Raw genomic sequence first — 19,854 nt, forward strand, 5'->3', positions numbered from 1 at the left:
GCTATGGGATAAAACCTAAATTGCGTTCACATGTTATTCAGAAGATTTACAACATGCTAAACCAAATATACAATGCAAGGAACACCAGGTGTGCAGCAAAAGGCAGCAAGCGCCGGCATTTTCAATTTTTGCTTTCAGTTGAGTAAATATAGGTGCATTAGCATATGACTGAAACTTGAGGCAGAGTGTCCGGGCGCATCAGCATCGCCATCTTCAGAATTCGATCTTTGACAAAACACAAAATTCATTTTCTGCTGATGGACTGAAACTTTCAGCAGCATAACGGAACTCAAGTGCTCAAGTAACTGCAAGAACCATCACATTTGTGTCTCTGTCAACACCACATGCTTCATCTAAGAGAAATGCAGGTAGCAACATTAAACTAGTGGCCATTGTCAACACATTACAGACTAATGTCGCCGCATCATTGTTCAAACACTTTCTGAATATTAGAACCGTGATGCCAACTCAAATATGTTTCTTATATACTATCTGGAGAACAAACCAAAGTTTAGCTAGCAGAAACACAACAAATGCTGGGTTTTCCTGAACCCATATCTCAACGGAAGGAACTGGGTTCTAATGTCATCGTATCCGAGGCGGCGATGCTTTTGAAGGCGACTTCTAGCTAGGGGTCCTGGCTCTGGTATCTCTCTACTCTGCATCGACATCCGCGAACCGCAGCGCCGCGTGGGCTGAATTAGCAGAAAAATAGTTAAGCAGTTAGGCATGAAGTGTCACAGGTACTGTGACAAGTTTAAATAAGAAGATAAAAAAGGAAAGCTGGTGTACAAAACCTCAAAACAAGATGATGTCACAGGTACTCGAAACAGATACAGTGGGCTAAAAACAGAAATCATTATCTTCTCTGTGAAGCTGAACTAGGCAGACCGAACTGATTTGGGTTTTCAAGTTCAGAAGTTTCCCACTAACGGCATATATGGTATTAAATTGAAGAACTGAATCATCTGAATTAAAGCACAATAGTTTTCCATATCAAGGTTCAGTGTGGATTTTTAAATTATGAAATGATTTTCACCCCAACAAACAACCTTCTTTCTAGTATAATGTCGTGCCTGTTGGGCACCTACTGGTTTGATTCAGCAACTTTTACTATGTCTATAATCCTACATCAGTTCAGATTCCTAACTGAAACAGATTAGCAGCAAAAGTTTTTTCAGACTCTGTTTTCCAAGCACTCAGCTGAAATTAGAACCCGGACAAGATCAAGACTGCTACAGGAAATAAGAGTTTCTTGCCAAATTAAAGGAGAAGAACAGGAAGTTGAGGATATGGTGGAGGGGCTCTCACCAAGCGTGTCGGTGATGGCGATGGCGATGGCGAGGCACCGGCGGCTGTTGGGCAGGTCGACGAGGAGCGGGAAAAGCCGGCCGTCACGTGTGGGGAGGCACATGACGATGTCGTCGACGCCCAAGTTTGCAAGGGCAAGGGCGCCCACGGCCAGCCGCCCGGCCAGCTCCTCCCTCAGGCGGAACACGGACCTCCCCCTGAACACGATGGAGTCGTTGACGAGGAGGTCCCCATGGTAGCTCCTCCACGAGTAAGTGATCACCCGCGATGGCACCATGAAGGCGGGGAAGGTAAGCTGCATGCAGTTGAGTCGCAAAGAACCATCTCATTGTCATCAGGAGATCAATCAAAATGCGAATTGGAGATGAGGAAGCCAAAGAAAGAAGGCGCAAATTTGGCAAGAACAGAGCCAAGAATTCGTGCAGATTCGGGAAGAAAGCGGGCATGGCGGGCTCACTCACCCCGGTCGGAGGTGGCGGAAGGGGAGGCATGGTGTCCCTGGAGGGGACGTGCTCCACGACCCAGTGCATCATCGTGCTGGCGTGGTGGATGTCGCTGATGTACTCGACGCTGGCGCCGTTGATCCAAGGGAGGTACCTCCCGTTGGCGCGGAGGAAGCCGCCATTGAAGTGCTGGAGCAGGACCTCGTTCCCGGAGTCCGACAGGACGGCCAGCCAAACGAGCTTGGTCACCTCCGTGTAGTCGAAGTTGCGCTGCTCGACGCGGAGCCCGCGGTGGCCGAGCGGCGCCCGCGCGGTCGTGGAGGAGGCCAGGTAGCGGCCGTAGGCGGCGCTGTGGAGGTGCAGGTTACCCTCGACCAAATGAACCGCCCAGGCCACGTTCATCGACTCCCGGCGGCTGTGGAGGGAGACGCCGTGGCCGTCCTCGTCGGCGTGCAGGTACGCGCCGCGCACGGGGTTGCGCAGCCGCACGTGGTGGCCGTGATGGAACTGATCCATCGGTCGCAGGCCGGTGCCTCTGGGGAGCGGAGGCGCGCGGTGGAGAGGGAAACCGAGAGGGGAAGGAGGGGCGGGGATGGTGATGGTGGTTTCTTGGTTTCTTGGAGCTCCGGCGACGGGGAGAAGATGAGAAGCGAAAGCTGTTGGTCGAGACGGTTACGTTCGCGCGCCAAGGCGAAGTACTCCTATTTCAGAGTAAATTGCAAAAAACCACCACAATTGGGGGCCTTAATTCAAAAAACCACCGCCTTTCAAATTTTTTTCAAAAACCCACCAACATTGTACTGACAGTTTACAAAAAACACTGATGGGTTGATTAGAGCTTTTTATTAGGAAACTGACAGCTGGGTCCTTCTGTAAATGATGACGTGGCATGGAAACAACTCACACCGTTTGACTCAAATATTAGGCTAGCGTAGGGCCCACCCGTCATCCTCACTGCCACCCCTCTTCCTCCTCTGGTCAACACAAACGCACTCATTCACGACACGGACGCACCGTGCCCTCGCCGGCGTCGTCCCAGCCACTGGTACTTGCCAAGAGACACAGGAGAGCGGGAGAAGGGGAAGGAGGAGCTCACCAGGAGCTTGTAGTCGACGCAGAGGTGGCAGGGGAGCTCGAGGACGATGGCTTGGGGCGTGGCGGCTGCTGCCGGAGCAGGGCGACGACGGGAAGTAGTAGGAGGTTGCAGGGCTCGTCATAAAGATGCCATGCGGCACCGGGGTGTTTATGCGAAGCTGCTGGAGGCGACGGCGAGGTCTGGCGCTCGACCTCCCGATCAAATCGAGCTCGGCCTCGCTGAGCGGGCAGGGGCGCGGGCACGCTGGAGCTCGGCCTTGCCGAAGCGGGATGAGGCGCGGCGCGCAGGAGATCGTACTCGACGGAGCGGTCATGTGCGAGGGCTCGCTGAAGCTCGGCCTCGCCGGATTAGGCGGCGTCCGCTTTGTGTATGTACGCATCTGGCCGGAACCAATTCAGGTGCTTCCGAAGCAAAGTTTGCATGGACATGTATTTCCTCATTCATGTGTACTTGCTCGAAGATCCACAACGCCCAATGGAATCCCGAAGCCGCCGCAACAGTTCGTTTGGAGGCTGCGTGTGGTCGACCGCGGAGTGCTCTCGATGGCGATGCCGACACGCTCGAACACCTGATTTTGTGCTGCAAGTGCCAGCGCAGAGCGCAACATGTCACAGCGGGTCAAGCAGGTGGCGGCGCGCCGGGGCGACGGCTGCCGACGAGGTGGGCGGCCGGCGGGACGCACCGGGCTGCAACTCTGGTGCGCCCGCTACCTGCTTGGCAAAATGCCAAGGAGGCAGAGGAGCCATTGACCGGTCACTTAACGTCCGTCTGTTCCATCAATTTTCCCTGTCACGTGGCACCTGACAGTGGGACCCATCTGTCAGGTTTTCACTTAAACTGCATTAATCGATCCATCAGTGTTTTTTGCAAACTGTCAGTACAATGGCGGTGGGTTTTTAAAAAAAAACTGAAAGGTGATGGTTTTTTGAATTAGGGTTCTCAATTGTGGTGGGTTTTTGCAATTTACTCCCTATTTCAAGATGGCTGAGCAGCCGTCGCCTTGCTCACCTTTCGGCCCCAGATGGGTTTGCGGGCTTTTGGGCTAGGAACCCGAATTACCCATGTGACACATATGGTAAGCAATTCAAATAATTCAATTCAAAAAAAGTAACCCCAAATTATATCCGGGAGGCACCCTCTCTTTATTATCCTTGATCAATAAAGCGCGATATTCTTCAAAAAAATCATCCACGTGGCTCTGTCTCAAAGGGGAAAACCCGTGTGATTTTTCTCAAGAATGAAATGAAGGCTCCCGGTGTGTTGGGGCTGTGGGTATCGCTCGGGACGACGGGACCCCACTGGTAAGTTGCTAGCCCGCTGGTGTGTCCGACTGCTATGTGGGCTCTCAGCATTCGTCGGTAGTTATCCAGGTCTCCTCGTCTCTCTCTCGGGAGCTCCTATTTAGCGCTTCGAACGTCGGGTGGCCGACCCAGCGCTCACGCATGCCGTCCACGCCGGCTGACCCAACTGTGCCAGCTGTTCGCTCACTTGATTGCTCCTCGTCCTTCGTCCGTTTGGGTGACAAGTCAGCTTGTTGACCGGTTGACTTTTGTGAAAAAGAATTCAGATAAATTTGTAAATTAAAAAAGGTTCACAAATCTTGAATTTGATTTTTATTTGAAAATTTTCAACAGAAAAATATTGTGGATCTTTAAAAAGTTCATTTATTGCAAAAAAAAAATGTACATGAATACGTTTTTTTCAAAAATATCATGGATTTGAAAAATGTTGATCGATTTTAAAACAAAAGGTCGCAGATTTTTAAAAAGCTGACATTTTTTAAAAAAGTTCACATATTTAAAAAAACATGAATTTGAGGCAAACATTTTATGAATTTGAAAAAACTTCAGGAATCTCAAAAAAAAGTTCATGAATTTGGAAAAGGAAGAAATCATGAAAATTAAATAAAAAGGGAAAATGAAAAAATGACCAACAACCAACCTAAAAGGGCCAGAAATGAAACAGGAAACAAAAAGGTCCTAGAAAACATGAGAAGACCAAGACTATCGCTATAGTACTACAATGGGCCGCCCTGTCTCGGTCATGGGGTGTGCGCTGCGTACTCGAATACATTCTATTTGACGCTAAATTGCCTAAAAAATTTGGCGCTGAAGGCACCAAATAGGATTCGGGCTCTCTTTTTAGCCATCCTTCCTACCCTTTTGCATGCGCGTGGCCTAATTCCTTGGTGGAGATGATGATTCACCGTGGGATGCCTCCTCCACAAGCACGACCCTACTACTTGGCGGCGATGGGGTCTACAGCGGTGTGATTCCTCCATGACTTGGCCTACCAAAGCAGTCCTCATCCTTGCGGCAGCCCCTCCGAGACGATAGCCCTCAAACAACACATGAAGGCACGCTAAGAGGCAGGCTTGGCTCGCGGCATCCAACAGCACGGTGCAGCTTCCCACGGTCGATGACACCCTCCTCACGTCGACCACCGTACTAGTGGCCTCCATCCTTCAATTCCATTATGGGCTATCGCTGCTCTCCATTTGTCCACTCCCACCCTTTAATTATTCCACCGGAATATATATGCCGAATAGGCTTTTCTTTAATTGGTGGCACCTTGAGGATAAATTTGTATAGGTGATGCAGTAATACATGTTTTGTCAAATGAATTTACGTTCTAGTTGTGGAATTGCAGATGTGTTCTTCAATTGTTCGTACTCTTTACATCAAGTGAACCCCCACGACTATGATCAAATGACCACAACTTCACATGCAACAATGGATGATTTGCGTCTGAGGAGGCCAATCGGGACCGTGAGGTTGCATCAAGCTCAGTTCATGATGGATGACACTCTTGTTGGAAGTTGATCTTGGCATGCAATGTGCCACCAACCGTTCAAAATGTTGTTTCAAGGGTTGCACCGAATTCACTCCCAACCTGGCAAAATAAGCACAAAAGATGGCTTAAAAATCCAGACATTTATTGGATATGTAGCAGATAATTAGAATATAGAGAAATTTCTTATTTGATACTACCTTAAAATCTGCTTCCTTATTTCACACTGGAAAAAAATTTCTTCCCTATTTGACACAAGTTCTAAATTTTATTTCCTATATGACATTTCCGTTCATTTTGAGCCTAAATGACATCTGAAAAGACTCTTTTGCCCCTCATGTGGTATGTGTGTGGGGGACAATAGCGCACACATGCATCACCAGTGCGAGGGCAGGAGCACACACGCAGCAACACATATACATGCACCAACACACACACAATAACACGCACGCGCACGTGCACACACACACACGCAGCAACACACATGCACGCGCACACACACGCAGCAACACACATGCACGCGCACACACACGCAGGCAGCACATAGGCACGCAACAGCACACACACACGCGCGCACGTACACACGTAGTAGCAAACACACACGCAACGGCACACATGCACACACACACATGCAGCAGCAGCACATATGTGCGCATGCACCCACACACGCAACAACACACACACGTGAACACACATACCGCATGAGGGGCAAAATCGTCTTTTCAGGTGTCATTTAGGCTCAAAATGGACGGAAATGTTGTATAGGGAATAAAATTTAGGACTAGTGTCAAATAGGGAAGAAAAACTTTTTCAGTGTCAAATAAGGAACCAAATTTTAAGACAGTGTCAAATAAGAAATTTTCTCTAGAACATACCTTCATTGTCTTTGCAGATGCCCCCTGGAGGTGCAATCATGGGCGAAGGTGCCAGAAGTGTGGAGTATTCCAATACTCATTGATCTTCAAAATACAAGAACTAGAAGGTTATTGCAAGTTATGGATCCATTATCTAGTATTGATCGTTGTATGCTTCTAATGACCCTATGGCGCTATTGGCATAATCGTAATGAAATGGTGGATAACAAACCAACCTCATCGTTGGGATCCTCTTGCAGCTTCTTATGCAGCTACCTTGATTCCCTCATTGACATCAAGTTGAATCAATTGGTTGATCATGCTAAAGGGAAAAGGGTTGTCTCCTATGATCAAATTACCACAACTGCACATGCAATAGTGAGTGTTGAGTCTCGTCTCAATTGGTCGCTGCCATCAATGGGATGGATTAAGTTGAATACTGATGTTTTTTTTTGTCAGCGGACGACAAGGTAGGTGCTGGTATGGTGCTGAGGGACGTCCAATGTGAGAAGACATTTCGTACTCTTTGCATCCCTATCGTGAACCGACAAGCATTCCACGAAGCTGAACTACATAGGATGAATTGGTATTGCAATCTTCCAAGACGTTTAACTACTTGACATATCAACATGGGATGAATTCAATTTATAAGACTACCTAACAAAGTCCAATGGTTGATGAATTCGATAAGTAATATGAGGCAGTTGACTCCGAGCATGACCATGATGAGGTGTTTATTTTCGAGCTCTTTGATAATCCCATCATTTTTAAGCGATGTCAAATATCAAGACATACTCTGTACGCCCTTTATCAAGACTATATCTAGTATTTTATCAGGGCGGCTTAGTAGTACTGCATGAAACAGTAAACACAAGCTAATATTAACACAAAGATAATGGATGTAGAAGACCAAAAGAGGCTGTCATACGATTACATGTGCAATAGAATGAATAATTCCAATACATAAGCGGAAGTAGAGGCACATGTGCCGATGCGTTGAGGGGTGGAAGTGAGGAGGTGAGGATGTTTTCATTCAACTTGTGTATTAGTTGTTTTCCGCTCTGATCACTTGACTTATATTTAGAAACGGAGGGAGTAGTTGCTTATGCATGAATTTAAGCTAAACATTTTTGTTGAGGGGGTTGAACAAAATAAAAATTCTTAATTTTCGAATTTCAGCACCGAATCTCCTTGATCACCCCCCAAATTGTGCCACTTGAGCTCGGAGAATCGACGGTCGGGGTCACCCGTCGACACCGTGACGACAGTGTTGCCATCGTCCGGCTCGCAGCGTCCCCGTCGTCCACACGCCCCGCGGTGCAAAAGTCCAAGGCCGAGCCGTGGACCAGCCCACCTCCTCCTCCTCCCCCCCTCCCCCGAGCTGCTCACCACCACCACTAGTCCACCACCACCACCACACGGCACACGCCCCTCGGCCCCGCCGCCGCGATCCCCCGCCGTGCCGCGCCGCGAGCAGCGATGCAGTTCCTCACCGCCTCCGCCGCGTGCTCCTCCGCCGCGTGCTCCTCCTCCGCCCCGCGCCCCGCGCACCTCCTCCGCGTCTCGAGGCCCCCTCCCTTCCCCCACCTCCGCCGCCGCCGCGCCCCCCACCTGCCCTCCGCGTCGCTGTCCTTGGCCCCCAAACCCCCGCTCCTCCTCGCCTCGCGCCGCTCCCTGCTCTTCACCCCCCGCGCCCACGGCGACCACCACCATCACCACCACCACAATCACCATGGACACGGGCACGGCCATGGCCACGGGCACCATGGACACGGCCACGGCCACGGCGGGGCGGACGTGCACGGGGGAGGCGGGGGCGCGGCGGTCATGCGGATGGCGAGGGCGATCGGGTGGGCGGACGTCGCTGACGCGCTGCGGGAGCACCTGCAGCTCTGCTGCATCTCCCTCGGCCTTCTCCTGATGGCCGCCGTCTGCCCGCACGTCCCGCTGCTCAACTCGGTCGGGCGCCTGCCGGCCGCGCTCATCGCCATCGCCTTCCCTCTTGTCGGGGTAAGATCCGCTGACGCTTCCCAGCTATTAGTTTCTATAAGTTAGGAGTACATAGGAGCAGTTGAAGTACCAATGCCAATCTAGTTAGAACCATGCCGTTGTGACTTCAATTGACTTCTAAGCATATTCTGAGGATTTTGTTCATTAGAGGAAGTTTTAGTGAATGCTTTCATTTCATAACATTGAATTTTGTTGAGAAATTTGCTCTTAAGAGATCATGGAGGAACTGCTAATTCGGTACCAGTACGGAACCTTAAGGCTCTTGTTCAAGCTGATAGAATTGACCAGTGTGAATTCAACTAAACTTCTGAACAGCTGAGTTAAAACTTTCACACTGCTGTAGTACTGGTTTGGGGGTAATATCTAGTGCAGGCTGCATATCAGGTCTACCAGCAGACTGCAGACCAACGCAGAAACACAAAATAAAAATTGAAAATGAGGAGGTATATTCAATTACTCGCTAATAATGCACACCATGGAAAATTTCATGTCCAAACTTCAGAAATCTCTTCTATAGTGGTTTGTTACAATTAGAACCACTATTTGCGAAGAAAATCGTTCTAGCTACATTCCATTGAACAGGGAAGTGCTATGCTTGCTCTGCTCCTTAATACAGAAAAAACAGATGTTCATTGCTTTGAGATTGCTTGTCTGTGGAATGCTTATGTGACATTTTTCCTGTTTCCATTGTAGGTTTCTGCAGCACTTGATGCTCTTGTAGATATTGCAGATGGCAAAATAAATATCCATGTACTTATGGCTCTTGCAGCATTTGCTTCTATATTTATGGGAAACTCATTGGAGGGTGGTTTACTTCTTGCAATGTTTAACTTAGCTCATATTGGTACATATTTGTGACGCTCTTCGAAATTCTCCCCATTTTGGCTCATGTTTATGTATTCACTGATAGTTTTCTCTTTTGTCGTTATTTCTTATAGCTGAAGAGTACTTTACAAGCAAGTCAATGTATGATGTGAGGGAACTTAAGGAAAATCATCCAGAATTTGCACTGTTGTTAGAAACAAGTGGAGACGAGTCGGCACACTTTTCAAATCTAAATTATGCAAAAGTTCCTGTGCATGACCTTGAAGTGGGTTCTCATATTTTGGTCAGAGCTGGTGAGGTGTGTTGTTTGTTTATTTAAAACTCCCTGTATTCCTATTTTTCTTTGTTCATTTCATAGTCTCTTCACGATCATCACATTGTTATTGTCTTTCTTTCAATTGGATGTTACTAACTGAGCATAATGCTATATCCTATCTTCTATTCCTTTTTCATGTAGATGCTATTTGTCTAGTCTAGTTCGTTGGGAATTTTATCTCATTGTGGCGCAGTTCTTCTATTCATTAGGCTGTGCCTGTTGATGGAGAAGTTTACCAAGGATCATCCACAATCACCATAGAACACCTCACTGGTGAAACAAAACCTGTTGAGAGAACAGTGGGGGATGCTATACCAGGTGGAGCCAGGAATTTGGAAGGAATGATGATTGTAAAGGTTAGGCCTTTTCTTTTTTCAGCAAAGAGACCTTTTCCAAGTTCATTTTTCTTTGCTCGTTTTGTTCACTAATCCTGAGATGCTTCATTTTCTTATCCTGCTTTATTCTCGTAAATAGGATATTAGGATGTGTATGCACTGCTATACTGCTCACACACAAACATGATTGCAGTTATTTAATAGCAGGCCTGTAATATTTAACTTGCTAGTCATGGTTGGTGCTGCATAGCCATCTTGATGAGATGAAACCATTCCAGACTGACAGGAAACATCATTCTATGATATTGTGGAAAACAAGAAACAAACCTAATTAATTTTTACATAATGGACAAACCTAATAGTATTTGTTGGCAGTTACCAGCAACAAATTTGCTATTCCTTTTTCTCCTAACATAGCATTAAGTTAGTGGCGTACATTATGTTTGGCGTGTGTCCTTCCAGAATGTTACCTCTTCATGCTCTTATTCAGTTACCTTTGTTCTAGGTGACCAAATCATGGGAGGATTCAACACTCAACAGAATTGTCCAGCTGACTGAAGAGGGCCAGCTAAACAAGCCAAAGTTGCAAAGATGGTTGGATGAGTTTGGGGAGCATTATAGCAAAGTTGTCGTGGCTCTGTCTTTGGCTGTTGCACTACTGGGACCATTCCTCTTTAATTGGCCCTTTTTCGGTAACTCAGGTATTCCCCTAAGGCCACATGACATGCTGTGTTGGTGTTATTACAAATACTTCATGCTTCAGAAAGCTTAGTACTGATGATTTGGCAATTTGTACTGAACTGATGCACTGGGCTCTAGGATTGAGCTTTCTGTGCTCTGACATTTTCTTTAGTTTGTAGGGGTTCAATTTACCGTGGATTAGGACTTATGGTGGCTGCATCTCCGTGTGCATTGGCAGTAGCTCCATTAGCATATGCCACTGCAATCAGTTCTCTTGCAAGTAAGGTACTGTCTGAAAGTTTCAACTTTCTTAAGTTTATTGATTATTCTCTTCAGTTGGTATAAGCAGTGCCTTTTCAACCTCTAAATTTTGTGACATCATCTAGTTGTTTATTCTAATTTTTATCAGTATTTTACTGGGATATTTTGGACTCATTTTTCTGTTTTATGGTTATGTGCACAAGGGCTGTGAGAGATAAGAGCATATTAATCTGAATTGTTTGTTGTTCTACAACTATATTAGTGCTGTTGCTGTGTACTGCTTCCTTCTGACATAAATGTGTGCATGGGAAGATAGCAGTCACTCCCTCCATTCCTAAATATAAGTCTTTCTAGAGATTCCAATACGGACTACATATGGAGCGAAATGAGTGAATCTACACTCTAAAATATGTCTATATACATCCGTATGTAGTCCGTATTGAAATCTCTAAAAAGACTTATATTTAGGAACGGAGGGAGTATTACTTCAAGCCCATCTTATCAAACTGTGGTATCTTGGTTGTAGCATTTACTATGACCCGTGCTCCCGTTTCTTGAATGAACCTTCTTCTGGAGTGTGATAGTGGAATTATTCTCTTCTTTGTTCCTCTGTAGGGAATTTTATTGAAAGGTGGGCATGTCTTAGATGCCCTTTCTTCTTGTCAGTCTATTGCTTTTGACAAGACAGGCACATTAACAACTGGGAAGCTTATGTGCAAAGCAATCGAGCCCATTCATGGACATTTGGATGCAAGTAATGGTGTTGACCCTTCTTGCTGTACTCCGAACTGTGAAAGTGAAGCTCTAGCTGTTGCTGCAGCTATGGAGAAAGGAACAACCCATCCTATTGGAAGGTGAGGAAAATAGATAATTTTCCCAAAGGCCATATTTATTTATTTTATTTTATTTGCATGCATCATTATGATTAGAAGTTTGCAACCCTTGGACATACACATGCTATGAATGGCTTGGGTCTAGTTCCCTTGGGTCAAATGTATTGATAATTACTATACCTGCATTGAATTTATATCCAATCAAGCCATCCAGGCCAATACTGCTGCTAGCCAGATTTTCACCAGAGTGTTTGACCAAAGAAATCTGCTAGTTCATTTTAAATTAATTATTTATCAGTAATTACTTTAGTATTCAGTGTACTTCCTCTGTAAACTAATACCGGAGTATAAGATCTTTTAGATCACTAAGTAGTGATCTAAAATATCTTATATTAGTTTACAGAGGGAGTACAAATTAATCTCCCATGTTCTGCTATTGTCTATTAGTGTACTTTAAAAATGATGTTGTGGTTTTCTCAATGTGGAATTTAAATATATGCTTGCCAAAAAAGAAAGAATGCAAATATGCAACACGTTTCTGTTTACGTATTTTCTAATTATAGTTGTGTAGAAAGATATGTTTGACTAGTCTGTCCCTTAAGTGCTACGAGTCCACAAGTTGAAAAAAGTGGTACGAGTCAACTGCTAATCAGTGGTGATGAATTCTTTCAATCTTAATATAGTGTGTACCATGCTTGATTTTCATTAGCTTATATATGAGGTGCCAACAAGAATTTTATCATATGCCCTTAAACTTGGTGTAAACTTTCTTGTCTCCTGCCACTATTTTAAGCTTTATGTTCAAGATCATAATGTTTAATTTATGTCCTCGTCTTGTGTATGTTATGATTGCTTGTAGAATAATTTATAGCAGTAAGTTGATATTGATTGTATGATTCACAGGGCAGTTTTAAAACACTCTGTTGGGAGAGACCTCCCAGTGGTTGCTGTTGAGAGTTTTGAGAGCTTACCTGGTAGAGGAGTTGTTGCTACTTTGAGTGGCATAAAGGTATGTGTAAGTTAGATACTATATATTTCAACCAGCAAAGTTATACGGAAATTGGTAGATATATCAAGGAAGAATTTTATGTTCGCACATTATTATTGTAGGCTTGACTCCCACAGTGGTCAGGCAGGGTTGGCCACCGTATCTCTGTGGTGATGTTCATTATTTTGGAATATGGAAACCATTGTGAATATGCTTAATTTGCAGGGATTATTATTATTATTTTGGGAGTATTTTCTAAATTTAAATATGACGAGGTTAATGTTGAAATCGATATCGCGCATATGTGATTTTTTTTTGGGATTTCTCATGCTTTCTAGAATTGGTCCTAGTCATTGTTTGGTGTCGTGAAGGTTCATAAATGAGATTGGTTTTAGAAAAATGAAGTTACTTGGCTGGATGGTTTGTTTTGTAGTATTAGCTGAATTGCATAATTATATCATGAAAGGAGCACCCTTAAAACAGGATAATGAGATGATGTATCAAGTTTGGATGGTGTAGATCAAATTGGTTTAATCATCTCATTTGGGTGAAAAGGCAAGAGTGGAAGAGGTTGAAGTGTTCTATTGAAAAATGCCATTGATCTTTCATTTACTATAAGCAACACGTACTCATTACATCCCTATTTACTCATTATGCTGTTTGGTCAGTACGAAGCATAAGAGAACTTGGATCTTGGTATGTTAGGTTGGCACTCATCTATTTCTATTACAGGCAAAAGACAATGAAAATGAGTTTGCTAAGGCATCTATCGGTTCCGTGGAATATATTTCTTCACTATACAGATCTTATGGTGAATCTGAACAAATAAAAGAGGCAGTAAAGTGTTCTGCATTTGGTCCTGAATTTGTCCAAGCTGCTCTCTCAGTTGATAAAAAGGTGAGTTAGGAAAAAATCTTCTCATATAAGTATGTCTTTTCCCCTTGCCTTTTGATGTCCTTTTATGCTGCTGCACATTTATTTGTTTGGGATGTTTCATGTAAGCATTCATATATAATAATTATGTTAATTGATAAGTTAATTCAGGCTTGAGAACTGTTTTGGAATGAAGGTGGACTACTTACTGTAATCTAAGCTCATATGTTGCTCCACATCAATAATAAAGTGTGATTTGTCGAACACTATTTTCTTCATTTGGCTGGTTTGGTTATGGTATATACTGGGAGAGCAAAGCAGAAACGAAAACATAAGTCAGTCTATATATGAGAAGTTCGGTGAGGCTGTAGTGCCTTTTACCCATAACAAATCTGCCAAAATATTATTGCTACATGCCTACGTCCATTTGAATGTATTATCACCACCAAATCACCATAGAAGTTGATTATCTGAAGGTTTACCTTCCATGTATTATTTATCTGGCCACTGAATCTTATCAGGTAACCCTTTTCCACTTTGAGGATGAACCCCGTACTGGTGTCTGTGAAGTTATATATACCTTAAGAGAAAAGGCTAAACTTCGAATCATGATGCTTACTGGAGATCATGAATCAAGTGCTCAGAGAGTTGCTAAAGCTGTATGTATTGAAGAAGTTCACTTCTCTTTAAAGCCAGAGGACAAGTTGAACAAAGTAAAAGCAGTTTCAAGGGAGGGAGGTACTTCAGTTTCTTGTGACTATCAAATGACAGTTTTATGATTACAACAGTTTTTTCCCCTTTCATATGTTATTCCGTTATCGACATATCTAGCTTGGACACCCACCTCTTAATCAAAATGGTTTGCTTTCTACTCAATTTCACCTCCTTCCGTGTTGCATGGCTTGATCAAATGCCTAAATGGTTTTCCTCCAATTTCTAGTTACTATTGTATGTGATCTATAAGCTACCAACTACCACCTCAGGTCCTCAGCACTTTTTTCCCATACTTAACTCTGTTTATTGCGTATTTTGTCAGCCCAATTTTTTGTGATCTACAACCTACTCTACATTTTGTCAGCCCAATTTTTTGTCATAGAAGTTTCTGCTTGCAGTCATATCACCATATGCTCACTATTTGGCCCAAGGGAAATTACTTCTGATGGCTAATCATTATGTACCTTTGCATTTATTTTCAGGTGGAGGTTTAATAATGGTTGGTGATGGTATAAATGATGCACCAGCTCTTGCAGCTGCAACAGTCGGTATTGTTCTAGCACAACGCGCCAGTGCAACAGCGGTAGCTGTTGCAGATGTTCTGTTGTTGCAGGATAATTTATGTGTGGTGCCATTTTGTATCGCTAAAGCTCGTCAAACAACTTCATTGGTAATGTCTCTTGTGAGCTCAGTGTGGAACACTTATAGATACAATATTGCTGGTTCTTACAATTTTGAGGTTCATCCTTACAGGTGAAGCAAAGCGTAGCTCTTGCCTTAACCTGTATTGTTTTTGCTGCACTTCCTTCTGTCTTGGGATTTCTTCCTCTTTGGTTGACGGTAAGTTCATTATTCCTTGCATAATAACTTATTGATGCATCTAGCAGATTTGATGACCACTTGCCAATGACCTGAGGCTAACAATCTGTGTGGCATACTATGAGTTGAAAGTATAGGGGTGAAAATATGGTCATTTTATATTGATAGTGAAGTGGTACATGTTTTGGCTGGACGAGCATCATCGTATTGTTGTTATTTGTGAACAAAACCAGTTAACTTGATTCTGGCGGATAAATTGAGAGGTTGATTGGAACAAAAATACCTGGATATTTAATATGGGTTAGAGTACATGGTCGTAGTGAACACAAATATGCTGAGTCTTTGATTTTTAAACCAGATTTTCCAGAGTTATGTACTCCCTCTCTTTAGTGATCTAAACGATCTTATATTACTTTACAAAGGAGTATATGTTAAAGCTCTTGATTCACAGGCTTTTTTTGTGATCTATTTCTGCGATGTCTACGTGGTCTTTGATATGTCTATCATGTTGGGATGTGTTTACTGTGAGTAAAACACCAGTTGATTGATCTTGTACATAAAGAATCTACCTACCATACGAAATTAAAAGTGGAGCTTATACAGTTAAGAACTCGGGATTACTTGCGAGCAAAGGGACATTTTACCTATAAGAATCTCTCCAACTCCCATAGCGTGTGCACATACTTCATCATTATTGTGTTATTTGTTGCTGTTTACACATTTTGTCCAAATTTCAGGTTCTTCTCCATGAAGGAGGAACCCTTCTCGTTTGCTTGAACTCAATACGAGCTCTCAACCCCCCAACATGGTCTTGGGCAGATGACATCCGACAGCTCGTCCACAGCCTAAAAAACTACGTCTCGGCAAAGTTGAATAGCTCCTCCTCAGATTGCTCAGCTAGTACCGTTCCTTTGTAGACATGTATAGCGGCTGTTATCTTTGTAATTTCATGGCATGAGCCGTGGGGCGTTTAGGGTGACAGGTTCCTGACCTGATTTTTATAGGCTGTACTCGTAGCACCACCTTGTAAAGAAAACATGCCTCGTTTCATGCTGTGTTCATAGCAGTGCCAAGCATCCTGTAATCGAACTGTTCGCTGAGGCTTGTTTGGTCCAGTGCATCGGGTAGAAGGGTTTATCTGTTGCCAAGAGAAGCTACTGTGTAGTGAGTTACTCGAGTCGTTCATCATTGTCCGTGGTCCGTGGGCATGTCGGGTTCGGTGTATTCTGGAGGCAAAGAAGGTTACACGGCAAATCTGTGCCGAACGCTCAGGCAACTAAGTACAAAAGGGGTTGCGTCTGTACTCTGACCAAGTGACGATCATTTCATCCTGTAAGGCAAATATTGCAACTGCAGATGTGTTGTAGTTATCGAACACCATTGTTGAGCATCATGCTGAAGCTTGAAACTTGGAACTCCAAGCTCCCAAGCGGGACCAATAAATTATCTGTGAGGTTACTTTGAATTGGCAATTCACTAAAAATAATGATTCAAATTCATTGATCGTCAGTGACATGGATGCAGGCAAAGTCTCAAATTAGACCTCGAAAATGCTCGTGGTGGAGCCACGCGTGAAGAAGCCTCTTTCCTGGGTGCCACGCCACCATGTTGGCAGTGCACGTGTCGGCAGCAGATCCCCATCGCCGACCTGAAGCATCTTGGTCGACCAAGAGCCAAACCACAGCCCGCCACGACACCAGCCTGCGTGAGAAAGAGAAATGCTTCTTCGTGTACACCACGCACGTGTCGCCACCCCATGCATCGCCGCTGCCGACAACGGAGCCGGCTATAAATCCGTCCGCAGCCTCGCCACATCTTCCCAACTAACCAGTTGAATTGAATGATAGCATTCGCTAAAATCTGCAAAGCGCACACAGCTGGAGCTCGAGCAGCCCCTCCACTAGACATGCAGGCCGGGCGGAGCGCCATGGAGGCCACCAAGGAGGCGGCGGCGAACGTGGGCGCCTCGGCGTGCTCCGGCCTGGAGAAGACGCGGGCCACCCTGCAGGGCCAGGTGGACAAGGCCACGGCGCACGGCGCCGCCGAGAGGGAGGCGGCCGAGACGAGGACGCGGGAGCGCGTGCACGGCGCCGAGGAGGTCAAGCGGGACGCCATGCTCGCCAACGCCGCCGCCAAGGAGCGGGCCTGCGCCGGGGCGTACCACCTGTCGCAGGGCGCGCCCGGGATTGTGCCGGGCGGCGCCCCCGTTGGCGGCCGCGTCGAGGCCGGCGTGGCCGAGAGCCGGCCGCTCGGCGCCGCCACGGGCACCGGCAGGCCCAGCGCCGCCCATAACCCGCGCGTCGGTGGCGGCGCCGCCCCGGCGACTGGCACCGGCGGGCAGTACCAGTAAGACCCCCGTAGGACTACGGCCATGTATGCGTATGCGTATGTATCCGGTTCAGGTGTATCAGCATCAGTGTAGCAGAGCAATAATTATCTTCCGACCGTGACAAACTATGTTGATCAGACCGCTTTTCACGGCCTCTCATCCCCTCTCTCCCCGAGAATGCTACTAGACATCTACGGGTAGCTACGAACCACGTACGTAGGTGTAGCATTACTCCCAAGGGAGACCACTCGCCCGTGTCTTTGGAGAATCTCAACCGTGGGCTGCATTTGGTTCAGCTTTTTTTTTTACCAACTTCTACTTTGAAAAGCCAAAAGCTAACCAAAGGGGTAAATGTTTAAAGCAGTTTTTGAGAATCTGTAGCTTCTCCCTAGTGCAAATTTCAAAGTTGGGTATCCTAACTTTTCAGCTTTGAGCCTTTCCACAACAGCTTTTTCAGAATGTGCAGCTCAACCAAACAAAGCCTAGTGCTGCACACACTTTGGAGAATCTCAACTGTGGTTAAGTGCTGCACACACGTGACTGCAGATGCTTCACGACTGTGCCTTTTCAGGTCAGGTGAAGCAGCTTGGATGTAACGTCGCCTCCGAAGACGACTTGGCTAGTGTCGCGCACACATGACTGTAGATGCTTCACGTCTGCTTCACGCCTGTGCCTTTCCAGGGGAAGCAGCTTGGCTGTAATGTTGCCTCCGAAGACGACATGCCCGTCCCGTGCCTCTGAAGAATTCACATCTGTGCACGTACATACTTTACATGCCTCAACCGTGGCTAGGTGATGTGCACACATGACTGTACAGGTCAAATTTAACAAAACGCGCTAGAAGAAAGGCAAATATGTGGAAAAAATGCATTGGACTCCTGTGTGCCACACACCCCTATATGAAAATAGCATTTTGAAATATATCATGAAATTTCAAAAATCTCAAAATTTTGGGATATCAAACTGTGTACCACAGTTACCTTTAATGATCATTTTTGGTAGCATAATGCGGGATGATAATTCCAACAGTTATCTGATTGGTTCACACTAATGGTTGTACTTCGTCAAATTGAGAACAATGGGTATGAACGTTTAATGCTCGTGGTAGTCCTACTTTTTCAATGAATATAAGGAAAGAATAATATTTCACATTTGTTTGATTCTTCGTGCCTTACATCCGAAAGATAATTTTCAGATGTCCAATGCTTAAGTTGACGGGTCACTTGTGTTTATCATCCCAATGTGATGATCATGACTTCGCGGGCATACATACATAACCGTCACATTGGGATATCTACATACATAACCGTCACATATATTCATCCCAGTTGACGGGTCACTTGTGTTTATCATCCCAATAGGAAACTCATTCATCACTACGTACATAACCATCTACATTTAGATAAACGACATAATTTTTTTGCATTTTATTTAAGTATGTAGATATATTGTACCCTTATTTAAGATGGGCCCAAGGCCGCCGCAACTTTTGCCACGACCTAGGGCCGACACTGGGAAGAGGCACTCATTTGCAGCCATCCATAATGTAAGGATTGCCTTGATGTGGGCACTGACACTTGTATCCTTGTCCAAATGATATATTCATGCAGTAGCTTTGACCTTCACATGCGTAGCTTTCAGTATTCAGTTTGGCACGTGCACAATTTGGCTGGTCTATGATGGCCATGTCAAAGGTTGCCGCTGGGACATTTTGTGGGTCTATCCGACTTGAACAAACCTCAGCTATAAGGAAAGTGTATCCATATGTTAATAAAAATAGCTTGACATCCGAGACTGGATACATGTTAGGGTGGAGGGCAAGTCTGAGCCCAAAGCCTTGGTCGTGATGTTCCCATTCCGTCCGTCTTGCTTCAGCTGAAAACCTGATCTTTGGGATCGGGCGATGGCGGCTATTTGTGGTTGTACCTTTCTGGGAGAGGCATTGTTTTGGAGTCCTAGCGTCGTTGTGGTCCGCCTCACCTTCTGTTGTGGTTGCTCATGGTGGAGGTTCCCGTCGGCACCAAGCGGTCCTTTTCGCACATCTGTAGTTTGCTTGGTTGTCGGTGGGGTGGTGTGTCGGTGCCTGACACCTTTATATCTTGCCTTGGGTGTGTGTGTCGTGTGTGGTGGTGGCGTGTGTCTGTATCGGTGTCTCGGTTGTTATGTGGTGATGGTTGCTTTATATAATATAAAGCGGGGAAAACCCTTTCTTGTCATATCAGCACTGTCCAACGAGACGATGGTGGAACACATGTACCGCAACCAGGACCCAAGTGCAAAGAATTGGTTATTTACAATGCACGAAGAACTGCCAGAGGACAAGTTCACCACGTTGATAGTAACTTTGTGGGCAATCTGGAGCTCCCGGCGTAAGGC

At 45.4% G+C, this 19,854-nt stretch overlaps 3 protein-coding genes across 3 annotated transcripts; 2 read left to right on the forward strand and 1 right to left on the reverse strand.

The window, feature by feature from the left end:
• Positions 1–546: 546 nt before the first annotated feature.
• Positions 547–2,483, reverse strand: LOC125532029 (uncharacterized). The gene is made up of 3 exons (XM_087536469.1): positions 1,773–2,483; positions 1,312–1,606; positions 547–695 (listed from the first exon to the last, which is right to left on the reverse strand). The coding sequence occupies exons 1-3, from the start codon at positions 2,268–2,270 to the stop codon at positions 655–657; spliced, it is 834 nt and encodes a 277-aa protein (XP_087392595.1). The 5' UTR covers positions 2,271–2,483; the 3' UTR covers positions 547–654.
• A 5,376-nt stretch (positions 2,484–7,859) lies between these two features.
• LOC125529457 (putative cadmium/zinc-transporting ATPase HMA1, chloroplastic) lies at positions 7,860–16,614 on the forward strand. Its single transcript, XM_048693865.2, has 13 exons — positions 7,860–8,504; positions 9,198–9,348; positions 9,443–9,627; positions 9,855–10,001; positions 10,486–10,681; positions 10,834–10,946; positions 11,538–11,776; positions 12,659–12,764; positions 13,476–13,640; positions 14,138–14,354; positions 14,813–15,000; positions 15,084–15,170; positions 15,887–16,614. Exons 1-13 carry the CDS (start codon positions 7,974–7,976, stop codon positions 16,064–16,066), a joined length of 2,505 nt encoding a protein of 834 aa, XP_048549822.2. The 5' UTR covers positions 7,860–7,973; the 3' UTR covers positions 16,067–16,614.
• A 336-nt stretch (positions 16,615–16,950) lies between these two features.
• LOC147960893 (late embryogenesis abundant protein 46-like) lies at positions 16,951–17,637 on the forward strand. The gene has a single exon (XM_087537438.1). The coding sequence runs from the start codon at positions 16,990–16,992 to the stop codon at positions 17,497–17,499; it is 510 nt and encodes a 169-aa protein (XP_087393564.1). The 5' UTR covers positions 16,951–16,989; the 3' UTR covers positions 17,500–17,637.
• The last annotated feature ends 2,217 nt before the right edge of the window (positions 17,638–19,854 follow it).

The sequence above is a fragment of the Triticum urartu genome, chromosome 7A (assembly GCF_056163025.1).
Source record: "Triticum urartu cultivar PI428250 chromosome 7A, HENAU_Tu73, whole genome shotgun sequence".
Classification (NCBI taxonomy): domain Eukaryota; kingdom Viridiplantae; phylum Streptophyta; class Magnoliopsida; order Poales; family Poaceae; genus Triticum; species Triticum urartu.